The following is a 19,792-nucleotide window of genomic DNA, read 5'->3' on the forward strand; positions in this document are numbered from 1 at the left end:
GATACTGAAGCTTCTACACAAGAGAACAGTTATTATAAATACAAAAAGTTTACGCATGCTCACACTGGTGTTGTGTAGCTGCTTTAATTTTGCTACTTTAGACCCGGATATACGGAGTTCTGGAGTGGCCCTAGGGAGAAAAATTGTGACTAGAAAATTTGTAATTTTTTTTATAAGGATTATAATTTTTAGGCCTTCAAATTTAATTTGTTCCCTCAGTTTAGTAGTTTTTTAGAGGAAAAGACATAACTTCATTTTGGGGCACAGTATAACTTGTTGCATTAGTTGAGTAATTTAAGGCTAAAATAACCACATTTTTCTCATAATTTAGGAATTTTGAGGTGGCAAGGTGTAATTTGTTCCCTCAATCTAATTATTATGAGGTCATAAGATATAATGTATTCCCTTTTATTAAGTCATTTTTAGGCTGTGAAATTGAACAAATTCCCTGCATTTACTCACTTTTACTCACAAATTACTTATAGTTCTGTCTTGTGGCCACAAATAAATTACATTGAGGGGACAAGTTACTCCTCTCTTTTGCCTCTTCGGGGCTCCGTACTGGCATGCGTCATGTTGTTGGCTCGTTTTTATCTTCTGGCTCTTTGTGCATGTGAGTTCTTGAAACTTTTTTCAGTCTGAACTGTTTCACCTGTTTGTTTTTTCTTTCATCTGCTCTCTCCTCTTCCATTTCCCTCCTGTCCTTCCTCCTTTGTGTGTCACTCCTCTGTTGTGGTGTGGTCAGGGAAAAGTTCCTCACTGAGATTCAGAGTCCCCGTTACGCCCGTCTGAGGGACTGGCACCATGACAGGTCTGCTCGCGCCCTAAATATCAAGTCCTGAGCAACACAGTAGATGCCGATGGATGCAGAGCCCAGCCGGAGTCTGCTAGCGATAGCCACGACGACGAAGATAGGCAACCAACCAATGGCAGTTCACCTTTCAGACATCTGAGTGGTGAATAAAAAGAAGTTTGGAGGGGGAAAAAAGAAAACTAGACAAAACATAACCAAGATGACAAAGCCTTCCATGGAACCTTGCATACTGAGCCTTTAATTGTCAGATCTGTTGAAAACACTGGACCACTGTGTCTGTAGCCCTGCTTTCCATTTCTCATGGGTACCGGTGGGAAGGAGGGTCTCAGTAGTGGGAAACGCCTCCCTGATATCCAGCCTTAGTAACCTCTCTCTCTCTCTCTCTTAATCTTTCTCTCCCTCTCTCTGCTCTTTCCATTTAATTTCCTCTCCTTTTTGACGTCTCATTTCTGATCCCCTCATCTTGTATGCTTCTCCAACCATAAAGGAAAAAAAAACAAACAAACATAAAGCTGTACTTGTCTTTTTTTTGCTGTCATCAAAAATATAAAACATCTTTAAAAGAAAAAAAACCTGCTCTTGCCTCTCTGTTCTTTCTTCTGTCTTTCTTTCAGGTTTCCATCTTTCAGTATTCAAGCTTTAAAATTATGCATCTTTTCATCTCATCATATTTTTTGGTCTGCGACTCCCTATTATCCCCAGAGCTAATGATTACATACAAACCAAGTGGTCCTGGGTATTTTTACCCTTGAATTAATCCAACGTCTACTGAAACTCCTAGGTTTCATGTTTATATCAATTACTGAACAGTGAGAGTTGTTGCGATGAAAACATATGAAGTCATACCATCTTTTAAAACAGTAGTCTGTTGAATGAATTTAAAACCAATTAAATGTTGTTAAAATGCTCAACATCCTGAGAGAGAGATTTGACGACAGTGTGGCTGTATAGGAGACATCAGACGGAAGCCGATCAGAATCAGTGTTTCAGTGGACAGACCTTTTTTGTTAACCTGGTTTAAATTGTATAAACATGTAGTAAACCTGGACCCAGTAGTAGCTTTTTTTTTTTTTTATAATAGGAGTGTGACACTTTGAAGCAACAAATGGGTGATTATTTACATATCGAGAAGTGGTGAAAATAATTAAGCGCTTGTTCACAGTAGAGCTTAGCATGTCCAGCTGGAGCGTTCAGTTGAATCGACCGCTCGTTCATGACCGCGCTGCCGGGGAACCCTGTTTTTAGCTCAATCAAAGTGTTTGCAGATGACTGAGCACACGGCTGGATAAAGGAGATGTGGATTATACCAGATGATGCGCTTGAGAGTTGGTGAACAAACATTTTTGCACAGTTTTGCTGTTATGAGTAGTTGGTGGCTGTTGGGCGCCAAAGAAGTGATGCAGGGGGTAATAAAAAGTCCTCGTGAACTCAAGTCATCTATTTTTGAGTACTTAGGCAAAGAACACTTTATGGGTGAAGTATCACTTCAGGCATTTAGGGGTGAGGCAAATAGAGCTGAGGCTCTACCACAGCAGGTTCAGGATCTATTTGTAGGTTGCTTGTGGAACTGTTTTGGAGATGCTCGCAATACACCTGAGCAGGTAGAGACCAACTACTACCAACCTCCAAACACAAATAATCAGCAAGTCTGTTGTTGACGTTTTTCTTGTGACTGGTTGCGAGTTCAACAAAAACGTGACTGGTTGTCGCGATAAAGCTGCTGTGTGACAACTCTGAAAATTACACTTTATCACTGCAAGTATGAATGACAAACCACAAGATTGTGTGCTGACACGTGAATAAATGACATGAATAAATCATGCCAGGTGGGTTAAGACTTAATCACAATACAACGCTATCACAATCATTTTTATCCAATAAAAACAATGTTGTGATACAGTGATTCTGTGTCAATCAAGTCTATAATGCAAAATATATATAAGTAGCGTGTTAAGATTGATTGGAGATCTATACTAATACTAATTATCTAAATAAAGATGTAACTTTTTGGTGCCAGTGTATCAAAGTATTTCAGTGAAATGGACTGCTGGAACCATCACCTTATCGTGGTGGAGGAATTTGAGTGCCCTAGTGACCCTAGGAGCTATGCCCTTGCTAGGGTGCTGGAGGGGGGATGGGAGTTTGCCCAACAAGTCCACATGTGTTTTGTGGATCTGGAGAAGGCTTATGACCATGTTCCCAGGGGCACCCTGTGGTGGGTACTCCCAGAGTATGGGGTGGATGGCCCCTTACAAAGGGCCGTTCAGTCTTTCCACCGGAGGAGTGAGAGTCTGGTCTGTGTTGCTGGCAGTAAGTCAGACTTGTTCCCGGTGAGGGTTGGATTCAGGCTGGCTACCCCTTGTCACCGGTTCTGTTCATAACCTTTATGGACTGAATTTCTAGGCACAGCTGGGTGGTGGAGGGGGTCGAGTTTGGTTGCGGGAGGATGTCGTCTCTGCTTTTTGGGGGTGATGTGGTCCTCTTGGCTCCATCAGACCTCCAGCTCTTGCTGGGACAGTTCGCAGCTGAATGTGAAACGGCTGGGATGAGAATCAGCACCTCCAAGTGTGAGGCCATGGTCCTCAACCGGAAAAGGGTGGTCTGCCCACTTCAGGTCGGGGGGGAGGTCCTGCCTCAGGTGGAGGACTTTAAGTATCTCAGTGTCTTCTTCACGAGTGAGGGTAGGATGGAGCGGGAGATTGACCGGCGGATTGGGGCGGCATCCACAGTGATGCAAGTGCTAAACCAGTCAGTTGTGGTGAAGAGGGAGTTTAGCCATAAGGCGAGGCTCTTGATTTACCGGTCAATCTACGTTCCAACCCTCACCTATGGTCATGAGCTTTGGGTGATGACCGAAAGAACAAGATCGCGAATACAAGCGGCCGAAGTGAGTTTCCTCCACAGGGTGACTGGGCTCTCCCTCAGAGACAGGGTGAGAAGCTCAGTCATTCTAGAGGGACTCAGAGTAGAGCCGCTGCTCCTCCATGTCGAGAGGAGTCAGTTGAGGTGGTTCGGGCATCTGGTGAGGATGCCTCCTGGACGCCTCCCTTGGGCGGTGTTCCAGGCATGCCCAACCGGGAGGAGGCCTTGAGGCAGACCCAGGACATGCTGGAGGGATTATATCTCTCGGCTGGCCTGGGAACACCATGGGATTTCCCCAGAAGAGCTGGTGGAAGTTGCTGGGGAGAGGGCGGTCTGGGCTTCCTTGCTGAGGCTGCTGCCCCCGTGACCCAGACCAACTGGATAAGCGGACTGCCTATGAATTGTCCCACCTCGAAAACTGGTTTGGTTCTTGTCAGTGTGAACGATATTATGTGATCATCACACATGTAGCTGTTTATAGCGACTGAACCGGTAACAATGGACCCAAAATATGAATCCTCAATCCGTATCACATTTCTCAAGTTAGTCTTCAGAAATGGCAAATAAAAAGTGAAATAATCAATTTGGAAAGTAAAAAAAACAACAAAAAACTCCATGCGACATCGCTGATCCACCTGGGAATATGACAGCAAGGATACATGCAGCATTCATGCGTTATTTGTCGTGATATTATGCAGCTCGTGAATAATAAGGAAAGAAAAACATTTTCCAATCCATGAAAAGATGTGAGATGTGTGAGCCTGTCTCTCACTCGCTTGCTCTCTCTCTCTCTCTCTCTCCCCGCCTGCAGACACATGGCACCGTGGTTCTATTGTTTGAATCTGTCAGTCATCACGTACACGCACCTGCATCACCGCTCCCTCTTCGCAGTGGAGGGTGACACATTGGCAGCTTCTTGCTCCATTTAAAATAAATACATAGAAAAAACAGCTCTTTTCTCTTTGTTTTTTTTTTGATTTTTTTTTTTTTTTTTTTGCTCTCCTCATCGCTCTGGTCGATGCATCCCACTAGAGAGCAAGCCAAAAACACAGAGGTGCGCCTCTGGTGCGCGCCATGCAGGAGGTGTGTACCTGCATGAACCTGCAGAGTGGAGGGCAGCAGTGGAGATGCCAGATGGTAATAAACCCTGCCCGCACTCTTTAGTTTCACCTGCAGTCCTCACCAGAGGGAGGTGCAGCTGGGTTTGCTGCCATGTATGGGAGCACCAGGAAGTTGTTCGCTGGTGTCCCAAGATGCTGGTTTGGTTGACCCCCCCTCTATCTGTGTGTGTGCGTGTCCTTGGTTTGACCTGGCCACCAGAGATGCTTCTTATCTCTTCTTTCATTCTGCCTCGCTGCACTTCCAAATGGCTCCTTCCTTAATTTTAAAAGCTTCACCTTCCTCACTGTCAACAGGCTGCAAGTCGTCTTGCTGCAACAGCAGAGGGATTTATTACTTATTATTCAGAGGCAGTAACTTCCTCTGTTTCTGTAAATTCTCCGCTTCAAATGTTTGGATATATAATGAGGATTATTGAAAGGCACACCTGATGATATACAGTATATGTGCGTGTGTGTATATAAGGAGATGCTCTCAGGGTCAGGGTAATTCACTTGTCATTTTCCTTCCTCTTCTTTGCAAATGATGAGTGATTTCATCATCTTTCATCGCTTCATTGTAGATGGCACAGTTGATGATGTAAACACGATAGATGCTTAAGGCGCTGTTGTATTTTTTTCCCAGGATGAGACGTCTCCAGAGCGCACTGTCTTAGCTCAGAAGTTGTTTTTCCATCTCTGCCGCGGTTTGAAGAATTTCTGAAAATAGCGACGCTTGCTGCGGGTAACAGAACTTTTTAAATGTAGAAACAACTCTTCATTCTGCACTTGCAGGCTTGAAGCCCAAAACTCTTCTGCATCCAAATCTGACAAGCGTCTGATGAGTTTCTCCTTCTCTGACTCCGCTCAGTGAGTGACGTCAATCAATCCGGGATGCTGCTCAGGTTCCTCATTGCTCTCATTAGCGACAGCTCTTTAGCTCCTTACATGTCTTCAGCGTATGCACAGCACACTTTCTGCTGAGCCGCATCCATTATTTGAATTACGTGATTGATTTTGTCTCATACGACGGTGCGAGATGGCGAGATGTAAATCCATCCTAATTCCATTAGTGTGTTTTCTTTCCACAACAGGTGAGAGTATCACGCTATCCCGTTGCTAGTATTAATAGCCAAGATGCTTCTGATCACACACGCATCTGAATGGAGACAGCTGATGTCCAAACTTAGCATTCATTGAGCTGTAACTATGGTTACGAGGGTGTGTGTGTGTGTGTGTGTGTGTGTGTGTGTGTGTGTACTTTTTCTAATTAGTCGTTTTCTCCCCGCAGCCTTGAGCCAACTCCCTCACCTGCCAAGGCCCAGGCAGCGAATCAGCCAGATGGTGAGTTTCTGCTCCTGCTGATGCGTAAAAAGCAGCTCCGCCGCTTCCAGTGGAGGCTGCGCTAATAGATTCTTATTAAGTGTCAATACATGAGCACCAGCAGTCACACAACACACTCCACCCTCACAACAAACATCTGGAGGGAGCGTGTGGTTTATATAAATTGACCTCGCCCTTGTGATATTGTTGAAAGTCATGGCTAAGTTTGTCTGTCTCCAGGCTCCAAAACCGCAGCTGCAGCAGTAGGCGGTGCAGCTCCGTCCTCTCGGCCGCCGTGGGTCACTGACCCAGGCTTCGCAGATCGTTTTCGCCCAGACAAGACGAGCACTGTGGTGACGCAGCACCAGCAGCCTGTGCAGCCCACGCCGATGGAGAACCGCAGCTCCATCCTTCAGGCAGCGCAGCAGCCACCTGAAGAAAGCGGGAGGACCCCGATATGTGGCGCCTGCAACAAAATCATCAGGTAAGGCTCCACTTCACCGTGACGAGGCCTGACCAGGGCATGATTACACTTCAGTTGCGTCTCTGATGGGGTGTGTGTCTTCCAGGGGACGGTACCTGGTGGCCCTGGGACGCTCCTGGCACCCGGAGGAGTTCACGTGTTCACAGTGTAAGGCGGTCCTGGAGGAGGGGGGGTTCTTTGAGGAGAGGGGGTCCGTCTTCTGCACCAAGTGCCACGATAACCGATACGCACCAAACTGTGCCAAGTGCAAGAAGAAGATCACAGGGGTGAGTCGGAGCCGTGTGGTGTCTGCGTCCGCCGTGCAGCCGTGACTGCAGCTGAGCTGATTAATGCAAAAATTCACCGTCTCACACTTCACAGGAAATCATGCACGCCTTGAAGATGACCTACCACGTTCAGTGTTTCAAGTGTGCCGCCTGCAAGACTCCCATCAGGAACCAGGCCTTTTACATGGAGGAGGGCGAGCCCTACTGCGAGAGAGGTCAGAGGTCATGCCATCCCCCTAGAGATAATAAGCGATTTAAATATGAACTCAGCAGTCAAATATGCCATTCTTTATTTAATATATAATTATTTATTGTTTCACTTGGGATCAACAACAGTAAAATATTTGACTCATTACAATTGAAATGGAGGAAATAAAGAACCAGACAATAACACAGACAAGACGACGACGACAATGAAATGATGACAACGATGGGACACAAGATGTTTGAAGCTTTTCTGTTGTATGGCTGAATTGTTATATTTCCCTCCTCATCCTATCCCTCTCCCTCATTGTGCCCTCATGCTCCAGACCTGTAGGGGGCACCGACCCATTAATTATCTTACTCAGTGCAAATCATATCGACACATTGTAAAAATGTTGCCATCATTCTGCTTCAGGAAAAAAAAAAAGGATGCACTATGACCCAATGATATTCTAACAATTGAATATTTGAATGTGTTGTCACTCAAAGATAAAAGTTTGGCACGATCGTCATGTTTTGTTTGTCCAATATTGAGGGCCAACTTTTGTGAGATGGGCCTTTGTCTGAGGACGGAAGCCCGCCTCACACTGTGAATCACTCTGATCTAGATCACTCTCCAGTTCGGGACCCCTCCCTTCCTCCCCTCTGATGCCTCAGACTCACCTTCACTCTGTTTTCTTCCTGCAGCATCGACTCTCTCAGGAGATCACAGCGCCAGACGTCTGTTGCGTGTCAGACACACCCAGACTGTATCTTTGTGGTACACTTTTAACTTTGATGTCCCGTTTCTTGGTTGTCGGCCATATTGTTCTCACTCAATATTGGAGGGATTCCAATAAGTCTTGTCCCAATTAATCATTTAGACCCAAAAATATGGAAAAATAGGGCCCAGGTTTAAAAATACCAGATTTCTCCTTTAATAATACATTTTCTGTCCCACATTCCTGACGTGTCATACAGGAGATGAACCACATCGCCTTCATCCGAGGAGAAAAACAAAACTTTATCTTTTCATTGTTGACGAAAGATGATTTGAGGAGAACGTGGGTCATTAGCATGTAGCATTAGCCACCAGGGATCAGCAGGAAATGTCATAGGGCAGACGGATGAATTCTAGTGCTGCATGAAAGCAGGTGCTGACCCACCTGGACTTCCCGGATCAGGTTTTACACTGAGTCTGGTTTGAGATGTTGGTCACATCTTGAACAGAGACGTGACTGCGGGGGTAGTCTCGGTGTGCGCCTCAGTCAGTCGTGACGTTTTCATCTGGTCTAATCTATTTAGTCCAGTTTGAGTTCTCTATTGGTTTTGATGAATGGCGCGCACACTCTCTTCTATAAGGCTTTTAAATGATTTAGCCAGGCGAGGTGCTTCTCCAGCTCACTGCCGCGCCTCCGACATGGCGTGCTGCTTGAATACTCATATTCTGAATAATACCTCAGATAACCGTTGTGCTGCCTCAGCATCTGTGTGCTGCTCTCACCCACTCACTCTGGAGAGGAGGCATTATAACCTGACATGTTGCCCGCAGCCATGAACAAGATTCGCAAATCCACTTAAGCATCAGGTGCAATTTCCTGGCATCAGTGGGTGGACAGAACAAGGGCAGAGTGGAGAGGAGCTTCAAAACAACTTTATTGACATCGCTCTCAATTGCATGTGTGCGTGTGTAATCATGCTAATCTTTAAGAGGAAAAGCAACCAGTTCAGACTGGTCCTACACACCTATAGAGGTGAAGTGTCATTTACATCATGGAGGATGCAGCCCAAACCGACGGTATCTTCCCAACCTTCTTTTTCTTTCCAGATTATGAGAAAATGTTTGGCACCAAATGCCACGGCTGTGACTTTAAGATTGATGCTGGCGACCGGTTTCTGGAGGCCTTGGGCTACAGCTGGCACGATACATGCTTCGTCTGTGCCGTAAGTCATTTTGATTGATACGACTCCCTGTTGGGCTCTTCGCCCCGTCTCTTCTGGCTGTCCCCTCCACAATGCCACCTGAAAAATCTGTCTCCATCTCAGGACATGTCTCTCTTAACCTGCTTCCTGCCGTCTGTCACTTGCTCCATCTCTTAATCAATTTGTGAAGGCAATCAGTTAATTTGTACACTGGCCTGTAAAAACTGTAAACTGGCAACATGAAGGTCTGACATCTCTCTATCTGTCTGTCTGTCTGTCTGTCTCTGGCTGTCTCTCTGTCTGTCTGTGTGTCTCTCTCATCTGTAAAGCTCTGCCAAATCAACCTGGAGGGGAAGACGTTCTACTCCAAGAAAGATAAGCCCCTCTGCAAAGGCCATGCCTTCGCTCCAGTGTGAGAGCAAGCTTCATCTTCAGAGGAGCTTCTCTCTTTCCTCGGTCCACCCTGCAGCACACACACACGCGCACACACACACACACACACACACACACACACACACACACACACACACACACACACACACACGCGTCATCCCTGTATGTAGTTTTTATGTCTGAGGCTTCAAGTGCTGGTATTTTACTGTGCTGTCAGGACAGTTCCACTATTGCTGCCTGTACCACCAAATGCTGTTTTTTTTTTTCTTCTTTTTTTTCTGGTAACTGGAAGTAGTCAAGGATTTTATTTCACATCATTAACTCTTTGACCTTAAGTCTTTTTTGATTGGATGCTACAAAAACTCAGCTTTTCCTCTAGATTGTAGGGAAGAATTCTCATGAATCTACTAATCTGGTCCTTGTTACTTTGAAGTAAGATCAAGCCAGGAGAAGTCGGAGGAGTCATTAAGCCGTAATAATCTCACATATTGCAATTATCATGTGCCGCCACTTCAAGACTAAGTGTAGAGAAGTGGCGGCCCCATTCAGGACCCGGGCCCACTCACTGCCTCTTACTCTAGTGCCTATTAACATAATGGGGGTCCAGTCAAGCAGAAAAAGGGAGGGGAGGGAGAAGGCAGGGTTTGGGGAGGTTAATAACTCGTATTGATCCTGTTTTAATAGTTTTCCAAAGGTAAGGAGTTGAGATTTGGAATCTTTAATGAAAAATGTGTTTTATTATCTTTTTTTTCCTTTTCTTTTCACGCTGTGGTTGACTGTATATTTATATGTTGCTTCAGTTTGGGCTGATTGTGCCGTTTCTACGACTGCTGGGATTTTCAAATAAATAAATAAAGTGACGTGTTGGGTCGGAACACTGGGCCGACAAGAAGCCATCGGAAACATCTACCCCCCTAAAATCTAAAATGAACTTCATAAGAGGGGGATTTGTGCTTTGTTGTTGTGAGTGTAGGAGAAGTGCCTTTTTAGAAACACACAAATCTCTTTGAAGCTGTAATTAATGCCCTCTGGTGACTCTTCCACCTGCAGGATGTCACTCAAGTCACAGATGAAGAAATCATCAGTTCAGTTTATGAACAAAAATGTCAAACAATTAGTTTGACCTTCTTCCACATAAAAACCTCAAACCAGTGATCTGATAGTGTGTTAGAAGTGTATTTACATAAATATAATAAAAACTTTAAGTACGAAGCCTTGGTGGGTTCGACGTCATCATTCTTGTATGAACTTAGGTAAACTCATTCTCCGACTGGAGATAAGTTTGTATGACACTTTTTTTCAATAAATACTGAAAAAAACTGTGTGAACATGGTAATAACATTTATAAATATATTTACAAGATGTCATAGTATTAAAAAAATATATATTTTTTAACCCTTTATATATATCTATCGTGTATATATATTCGACTCTTCTTAGGAAGTTTGGAATCCAACACTGGTCAGACTAGGTGAACCTCTTTGATCCATATTTTTGATATTATTATTATTATTATTGTCATTGACATTGTTTACATCATAAGATTGTAGTAGATCTCGCAGTACTTATCTAAGATCAAACACACAAATGCATGATATTGAATTCGATTCCAGAGCGAGTTATGGACCGGAGACATCTCATGTTACATCGTGATCCGGAGCAGCTCTGGAACGAAATCTGGATCAGAACCAACATTCTGATATCTGAATAAGGCAGCACGGTGGTGCAGTGGTCAGCACTGTCGTCTCACAGCAAGAAGGTTCCAGGTTTGAGTCCCAGCTCCAGCACAGGATCTTCCTGTGTGGAGTCTCCATGTTCTCCCTGTTCCTGTGTGGGTTCTCTCTGGTACTCCAGCTTCCTCCCACAGTCCAAAGACATCAAGAGGGGACGAGGCTGATTGATGCTCTAAATTGACCGTAGGTGTGACTGTGAGTGTGAATGGTTGTCTGTCTCTATGGGTTGGCCCTGAGATGGACTGGTGACCTGTCCAGGGTGAACCCCACCTCTCACCCGTAGCTGCTGGGATAGACTCCACCCCCCCGCGACCCTTGACAGGAAGAAGCAGAAGACAATGGATGGATGGATATCTAAATGTCTAAAAAGAGAAAGAAAAAAAATAAAGTCTGATATTCCTCATCTGTATTTACAACAACAGATAATGAGAAAAGACTAGTGTGCTAATGCGCTACTACTGTTCTCTTAAGTTTTCTTGTGTAAACTATTTGATAGATTTCTGACATTCTGTTAGCTTCACTGTACACTGCACAACTTCCTGTGTATGCTACACTTTAAGAGCGGTGAAGAACTGAACAGACGTGTAAGTGACACGTGACGTGTATGAACCCCAAATTAACACCTGCAAGTAAAAGACCTAGTCGTTGATTTAACAATATATAATTTATTTACAACAATTTCCAGTTGAATTACTATACATACCTTTCTGAAATGTCATAGATAGATATATATATATACATAAGGCCAAGTAAATACTTGAAAGCACTTAGAAACGAATTTCCAAAATTCTACCCACAAATCCATATCATTGTCCAAAAAAGTACAGAAAATCTCCCCTAGCAGAAGTTTTTCCATTGCCACAAAAGTTCTGACAACAATTTACATTGACGATAAAGAACTCAAAGGGTTTAAAAAAAACAAAAACAAATCATAGGGATTTTACAATTGCATAAGCGCTGTGGCATGTATTAAATACAGCATTTTTGACTTGCAGAAAGGCAAGGAACATTGAACTCAATAGAAAACAACTCACGAGTACAGAAGTCTATCAGTTCAAAAAGAAAGTCAGTCAGAGTGACAGTTATGGTATACAGGTACACGCACACACTCCTTCAAGCACATGCGTGCCCACACACACACACACAATGTTGGACACTGATGAGCGATATAAAATGTACAGTTGTGAGACAGCGCCAGTTTCCCCCCATAACACGAGTGACATGATAAACCGCCGAAGAACGCAGGTAAGTCAGTGACACGTAGAATTATCAGGCTTGGATTTCATCATCATAAAACACACACACACACACACACACACAGTAATTGCAGATTTGTCAGACAGGGTGGATGTGAAGGTAGTTGCTGAACATCCTGGCAGCTGGTGAGTTACATTACTGAAATGTGCTAGGACAACGACGACGGGGATGATACAATTCCTCCCACACACACACACACACACACACACACACACACACACTGAGTCTGACTGTACATCTGTCACGGCTCACCAAGAGCTCATGGCGTTCCTCCTCCATTTAGCAGTTCCAGTTTTCGTGACTCACTGTGCATTAGTGACTTGTTCCACCTCGGGATTTAAATGCTTACAAGTTCTAAAAAGAATAAGGTGGACGTACGCTGGGCAAGGACGGACCAAACAAACAAATAAAAAAAAAAAAAAGTGTCGAGAAACATCCTGGAAAACAGTCTCTAAACCCTTAACACTGGAAAGAAGTCGTCACTGCTAGATCGCCAAAGAACAGGATATAGGCAAACACGTCACGGTTTAGACTTGACAAATGTTGCGCCACTGAAGTGTCTTTTTCTCTCTTTTTTTTTTTTTGGCTTCATATTAAAATATAATTTACATTTCTTTACAAAGTGATAAAATAAACGGACACGTGTTACTGCTTCAACAAACAGTATGAAGTCGCCTCAAAGACAAAAGCCAGGAAATATTTGGAGCGCGATGCTGATATACTTCTATGCTAGTTGCAAGTAAAACAACGAGTATGATGATGATGATGATGATGATGATGATGAAGTGGCTTCAAATGACGATCAGAAAACTTTGGTTACCAATTTTGCTGATATACATATGCAAAGTGACAGCACGTGGCTGGTATAGAAAAACTATTTACATATGACGGTGATTCATTTCAACATGAAAAGATTTATTTAAGGTGATATCACCGTTTTATCTGTGTGTGTGTGTGTGTGTGTGGGGGGGGGGGGCGTAATCCAAAGGCTACTTAAAAAAGATTTCATGGCATCTCTTACATCAAATAGTTAAAAACGGTGTGTTTTGTGTGTTTTACAGGATGAGAAAAGATAAAAGAGATAACACACACACACACAAAAACACAGGAGCCCACTTCTAACTAAATAAGGTCTTTCCCACGGGGAGGAAACAAAAACATACATTCCAAATATGTGACAATCATAACAGCTCTTGGTGGTGGAGCTCTGCCAGCTGTAGCTGTACGAGTGGACGTCATGAGAAGGGCTCTTCACAACTTCAACAGACAACTTCACATGCAACCCTGAGGACGAGAGAGAACTATGGCTAATTTGGGAGATTTGCTGATTGCTGAACGAGTAGATTTGAAAGATTCTCTTTCCATCCCGGCTCGAGAGAGAGAAAAAAAAAAACTCGCACAGTGCATCTTTAGTGAGTAGAGGCGTGACATTAGCAATAAGCCACTCTTGAACTTTCTCTGATATGCTGCCGCACAGCAAATTTATGATTCCCACCAAGGTTGCTTTATGGATTCCATAAGAGAATCTGCACGACTCAAAGATTTCTTTGTCCGTTCTCTGAGGCTAATACATGATAATACATTATTCAAGGGACTGAGAACATTTCAGACATGTTTTATGTGTCTCTGCTACAGAATTAATGCAATCAGGGGAAATGCCATTTAAGAAATTAATGACGACGACATTCACGTATATGCAGCTGGAGTTTCAGCCCTATGGCTCTTTCATTAGCTGCGGAATCTGAACCAGGATGAAGGATGGAGGTGATGGGAGTCGTGATAGAAACGGGGCGGATCAGGCTCTAAGCAGCGATGGCTTCAGAAGTAAGATATTACTCACTCCTCCCTCCAAATCAAAGTTTACACAACCCAACAGCACATGTATTGATTTAGAAGCAGGAAAGCTGCGAAGCGTCTCGCTGAATCAAGATGTCAAGATGTTACATTCACAGTAGCGTTGCTGGCCGACCTTCACAAAAAAACCCTCACAAACAAGATGGGGGGGAGCATACAATCTATTTTAAACTTGCAAAGTGTGGAATGTGCTACAAGCTGTCTGTTTGTGAGAGTGTGTGCGTGCGCGTGTGTGCGTGTTGAGAAAAGAAGACAACATAAGACACAGATCTATACACACTTGGTTCGGGAGGGGACGACCCTGATGACCTTGTGGAAACCATGAGTGATGTCATCATCGAATGAACCAGCCAATTGCATAAGTCGCCTGTCTCACCTGAAAAGGACCTCTTGACATTTGAATATCGCTTTGTTTTTGTTTTTTTAAGGTAAAAATTAGACTTTGAATGTTGGTCGTTAGTAACAGCATCACGTTTGCATATTGCTCCTTGTTGGTCATTTCTGGTCGACTGGTATAAAAGGAATGAAGCTAACAGAACATTTAGAAGGTGTTCAAACTGTCCTGCTTGAAAATAAACGGTGTTTTCTTTTCTGTGTGTAACTCCGACACACCCTCTCTTTTATGTGAACTCCTAAGATGGACGAGTGGGCAGCTCTGCTCCTTCTTGCTCTACTTCCCTCCAGTCTCTCTCTCTCTCTCTCTCTCTCTCTTTCTCTGTATCTCCTCTGTGTTAGCACTCGCCGTCCGACACCAGGAATATCATGGCTTCCTGTTTGCCGATGTCCGCCATGACTGTTGCCAGCTGGTTGATGTTGCCGCTGTGGAAATGTTGGGCCTCCCACAGGTCCAGGATCACGGAGGTCGGACTCGCTTTGGATGCAAAGAAGCTCATGTGTCTGTGAGGAGGAGAAGAGACGAGAGGACACGGGGCGAGAGAGAGTTAGTACACTTCACAATAAAGATCAACAACAACAAAAGTCAGTTCAGCTGGTGTTTTGATGAGCTACTGATTTTTCTCACAGTCAATGTCAAGTTTTATTGTGTAGCATATTGCTACATCCCAATATGCCGTGTTGGAGCACTTAAAAAAAAAAAAAAACAAGATAAAAGACACGTGAACAGAGTCTGGCTCTTCAAACTGCCATCAAATACAGAATCTCTGGTGATTTTCATTTGAAGCTTAAGAGCATAAGCCTCATTCTTCTTTATTTGATGTTGAAATTGGCCCTAAATCCCATTTAGTAAATCCTATATGGAGTTTTCACAGTTAAGGCGGAAGTGACCTTTTCCATTTTAGGTGCGATCAAACCCAATCGATGACAACAAAGCAGCCAGCTGTATATTTGATGTTGAGTGGGACCTGATCCCCGAGGTACCCGCAGATGCTGGTGTGATTTAATGGCCTTTTTCTGTTCTCCACATGTCTGGGGTCTTAACTGTTTTGTAGAGCACATATGACATGAAAAAAATGGCAGAAACTGGTGGCGGAAAGCGAGTTGGGTGTTACGTGAAGCACAAAACACCAGCGGGAGAAAGGTCAGACATAGTCCATCACTTCCTTGTGTCTTCCGTCGGCCCACTGAAGCATCGTGAAGGTTATAAAAACACTGAGAACAGAACGCGCTGTCACTTCTGGAGTCAATTGCATTTTACAGCTTCCCCTCCCCAGGAGCTCACAACAAAGAGGAGGTGTTGGTCAGAAATGGTCCGGGAGTGAAACTCTGCGCCGTTATTCATATATGATAAGAAAAAGAGAGTGAGAGCTTAGTGTCCGACGTGTCAGCGTCGCTCATTCACCTCATTGTGTCAACCAGCAGCTTATCTTGTAAGGCTCAGACGCAGCGTTTGGTACCGCCTCGCAAAGAGAAAGAGCACATAAAAGCTTCTTGGCATTTTACATTTTATTGATTGGTCTTATTCTGCTTAGTCTGAACACACACAGAGGGGAAAAAAAAACAAAAAAAAAACAGACAAAGGCACCATGACAGAATGTCAAAGAGTAAAAGAGGAAAACATGTCGTTACGGACAGATCAAACTACAGAGCGCTTGTTCTTTCCTGAGGCCTAAATGAGAATTGATTATGTCGAGCAAAACATTGCTAATTAAACCTGTAGTGCATCAATTCACTTTGTGATTAATTGTGGTAAATAAAGTTGATTGGACAAATTAAGTGTACCTATTTGATTTCATTACCAGGTTGAAATTAAATTTGGGGGATAAGCGATCGATCGTGGCTGCTTTCTGTTCCAGGTTCCCCCAATGATGAAGTACAGTAACCTGGAGAATGAATCGGTGAGAGCTCGGCACTGAGCTTCCTCGCTACCTGTCCAATTACAAACGCTAAGCAGGATGTAGAACGTTCAGGGTGAGCTGAAGACTTTAAGCCGCTTACCTAGAAAAAGAGGAACATGGGGTGCATTGTCTTACTGAACTGATAACTGTATCAAGTTCACATTAGTCCTCTGACGTTAGCTGCGGTAGCTGCTAAGTCAGAACTGAGGAGTTCACAGGCTATTAAGCAGGTGGATGAAACTTCTGGCTCTGCAAAGTGATGCCAATGTAGGTTCTTTCCTTTTTTTTGTGCTTTTTTTTCTAACAACCATTAGGTGGCGACAACTGAAGTTGTAAAAAGAAATTGTATAAATTGTATAAAAGTCTTAAAATGACTCCACTTATACTCGATTTATCCATCAATAAACATTTTCCAAATTAGTTTATAGTCTCTACAGGTGGGTGGCAGAATTTAAATTGTATATATTATTGTGTTAATTATATGAAAAGCGATATGAAAACAGCACCATTAAAAAAAAAGTCTTTTATTGTTTTTGAGAGCTGTGCAAACACAAACGATCGATCCAAAAATGTAAACAAAGAAGAATTGGATTCAGTAATCCAAATGAAAATTCAATCTCCAATATTCACAGGATTCACAAACCAACCCAACTTAACTGAAGAAAATATACTTTGCAAATAATGTTTATAAAGTGCAAATAAGCCGAATGCGGCACAATATTGACAATATGATCAATTCTTATTCTAGGGAGGGTTTATTACCATGTTCCATGGAGATCTGGATATAGCACGGCCCTAATGGTCTCAACCACTCGTTTTATTACTTCATTACTCCGTGATGATGTTTATTGTCTGAGTTTTGGTCCCATTAAAAGTCAAACAGATAATAAAACAGGGTATGTTGTAAGGGAGCAGTTCCCAAACTGTAACCCTGACACAGTCAAACCCCTGCTGTGTACCCTCGTCCACCTTCAGACACTGCTAGCGCCAACCGTGGACAGGCTGTTACAACCATGTAGCCATATTCCATCAATTCTGACAGCATACTGGGTGCTAACCAGGTGTATTTTTCTGAAACTGGAAAGGGCCTGTTGGGTCAGGATCCCCAGAAGCCCCGCCCACTGCCGTAATCTGCCTGTGATTGGCTAGTACACTTCTGACTACAAAAAACACTAGAGGGGTGGCTACAGTGTGACTTTCACACTGTAGTCTACAATTAGCGGAATCCAATAGCGGAGGAGGACAGATAACCTTTAAGCAGATCCCTTCAGAATCCCAGTAGTTGCATGTTCATTATTTTAAACAAGCTGTTGAAGAAGCGCTCATCTACAGCTGTGCGGCGTCTGTTCTCCGGAGGTCTGAATGACTAAGGCTTTGCTGCATTACTAAAGAAGCTCTGCTAAGCTGCTCGCTGTGGAGTGTTTCGAAGATCTGTGATCAGATGAGGCTTTACGCTGTTGTGTAGTTATTTACCTCTCCAGCTTGAGTCTTTGTGCTAGCATCCTCCAGTCGGCTCCGTTGGGACAGGGTGCGTCCAGGCTGCTGCAGATCTTCTGCCTTATGAGGTATGGGATCTGGAAGGCGCTGGGTCCTGCCAGAGCCGTGGCGTTACTGTCCATTAAGAGAAACTCAGAGTCCACAGCTCGGGTGTCCTGTTAGGACAACAAGCCCAGTTGACGCAAGCATTGCAGGATCACGTGAAAGGTCTATAAAGGTGGGGCTTCTCTCGGAATTACCTTGGCAATGTTAAAGTTGAGGCTAAAGCTCTGCCCCTCCCCCTCCACCTGCCACACACACAGCTGGCAGGTGAGCTCGCAGGTGCTGAGGCTGAGCCGCTCCAGAGAGAAGGTGCAGTGCAGGTACCGCTGGGAACCATTCCAGATGTGATAGAACGGGATCTCCTGCAAACACACACGCACACAAACACACACACACACACACACACACACACACACAGTAAGAACTGCATGTCTGAAACACGGTATAACAAGACCGCCTGCCAAGAATACATCCAGATCGTCATTAATTATAGTGATGTAACCCGCCACTGCTGGGAGGAAGAGACTCATTACACAGGTGATGTAGTATTTTAAGATCGTATCTACACGTGCGGTGAGGGAGTCCATTCCTATTTCTGACCAAATGATGCTTTTATGGATAACAGCTGACACACTTAAATCTTGAGTGCATCACATGACTAGCATCAATAAATGTATGCGTAGTAGCGTTGAGTACTACTACAGCTCTCTGGCACTAGCAGGGAGCTGATTCAACACTTCCAACATCATTCTCTCAGTCGCTCAACATTCATGCCACATTGGCGTGTTCCCGGACAGAAAACTGCGGGAGCACCAACACCTCACCTCACCCTGGTTTCATCAGCTGATGGACGCTCAGTCAGGTGGGGCTGCAGTACATGCTGGCAACCAAAGAGGGGCACTGTTACCCAGGCTGAAACACAGCATAGAGGGAGCCACAAAAGTCTACCCGGGGTCCCAAGGGAGACTAAAGGCCCTTTTTGACCACACTGCTGAGAGGGGAATAACACTTCCAAATGAACAGGCACAGTCTAGAGGAATAAGCCTCTGTTCTGGGTGCATTGTTGCCTGCTGCTGCTTGCTTGGCGCAGCCCGTGTGTTCTCTTCGGGGACCCGGTGCAGAGCGCTTACACAGTTCCAGCCAGAACATTTCCTAGCCCTCTTTGAACAGCCCTCGTGTCTCTGAACTGAACTGCAGAGATGGAGAGATTCCAAGATTCAGGTTGTGAGCTTCCAGATATTTAAATACTGTTCTATATTTCATCTAAGCTCCCTTTGAGAGAGCGGCAGCCGGGATAATCAATCAGCTTGCAGCTCTGGGTTACTGCACACAACCCAGCTCCGACGTGTAGACACCTCAAAACATGCACATTCAAGAATGCACACACACACACACACACACACACACACACACACACACACACACACACACACACACACACACAGTGACACAGAGAGAGAGGTTAATGGACAAAGGGTTCCTGAAATAACAGACTGAAAAACACATTGAGATGAAACTAAAGCAGGCCTGCAATAAATGAGGTTGTTTCCTGATTTCACTAATCTGTTAAAGAGGTACTGATTAATTAATAACAGAGGCTGTTATTGGCTCTGTTGGGTTACAGTGAAAGTAGTCGCAAATATTTTGTTCATTTATTCATATGAATGGTGATGGAAAACCTCCAGAACGCGCATTAAACGTCATGAAAGGGGAGTTTATTGTTCAGCTGTTATGTGCTGCCTTAATCCAGGTGTACCTAATAAATTAGCA

At 44.1% G+C, this 19,792-nt stretch overlaps 2 protein-coding genes across 10 annotated transcripts in view; one reads left to right on the forward strand and one right to left on the reverse strand.

Moving 5' to 3' along the window:
• pdlim7 (PDZ and LIM domain 7) overlaps window positions 1-10,631 on the forward strand; it is a 40,076-nt gene extending 29,445 nt beyond the window's left edge. For 2 of the 5 annotated variants that reach the window (XM_086223197.1, XM_086223198.1), the window contains exons 9-14: window positions 6,065-6,117; window positions 6,337-6,580; window positions 6,666-6,846; window positions 6,941-7,061; window positions 8,858-8,973; window positions 9,282-10,631. In XM_086223197.1, the coding sequence (XP_086079323.1) occupies window positions 6,065-6,117; window positions 6,337-6,580; window positions 6,666-6,846; window positions 6,941-7,061; window positions 8,858-8,973; window positions 9,282-9,368 (802 nt within the window). In that variant the 3' untranslated portion in view covers window positions 9,369-10,631. Of the gene's footprint in view, window positions 1-745; window positions 1,386-6,064; window positions 6,118-6,336; window positions 6,581-6,665; window positions 6,847-6,940; window positions 7,062-8,857; window positions 8,974-9,281 lie in introns of those variants that run through there. The other 3 variants (XM_086223199.1, XM_086223200.1, XM_086223201.1) reach the window with 3 other exon arrangements.
• A 1,117-nt stretch (window positions 10,632-11,748) lies between these two features.
• unc5a (unc-5 netrin receptor A) overlaps window positions 11,749-19,792 on the reverse strand; it is a 141,754-nt gene continuing 133,710 nt past the window's right edge. For all 5 annotated transcript variants that reach the window (XM_086223196.1, XM_086223195.1, XM_086223193.1 and 2 more), the window contains 3 exons: window positions 18,220-18,384; window positions 17,957-18,135; window positions 11,749-15,086 (listed from right to left, as the gene is read on the reverse strand). In XM_086223196.1, the coding sequence (XP_086079322.1) occupies window positions 14,921-15,086; window positions 17,957-18,135; window positions 18,220-18,384 (510 nt within the window). In that variant the 3' untranslated portion in view covers window positions 11,749-14,920. The remainder of the gene's footprint in view (window positions 15,087-17,956; window positions 18,136-18,219; window positions 18,385-19,792) is intronic.

Source organism: Aulostomus chinensis, chromosome 13, assembly GCF_037954235.1.
Source record: "Aulostomus chinensis isolate RoL2024-O1b breed Wild chromosome 13, RoL_Achi_v1.0, whole genome shotgun sequence".
NCBI lineage: Eukaryota > Metazoa > Chordata > Actinopteri > Syngnathiformes > Aulostomidae > Aulostomus > Aulostomus chinensis.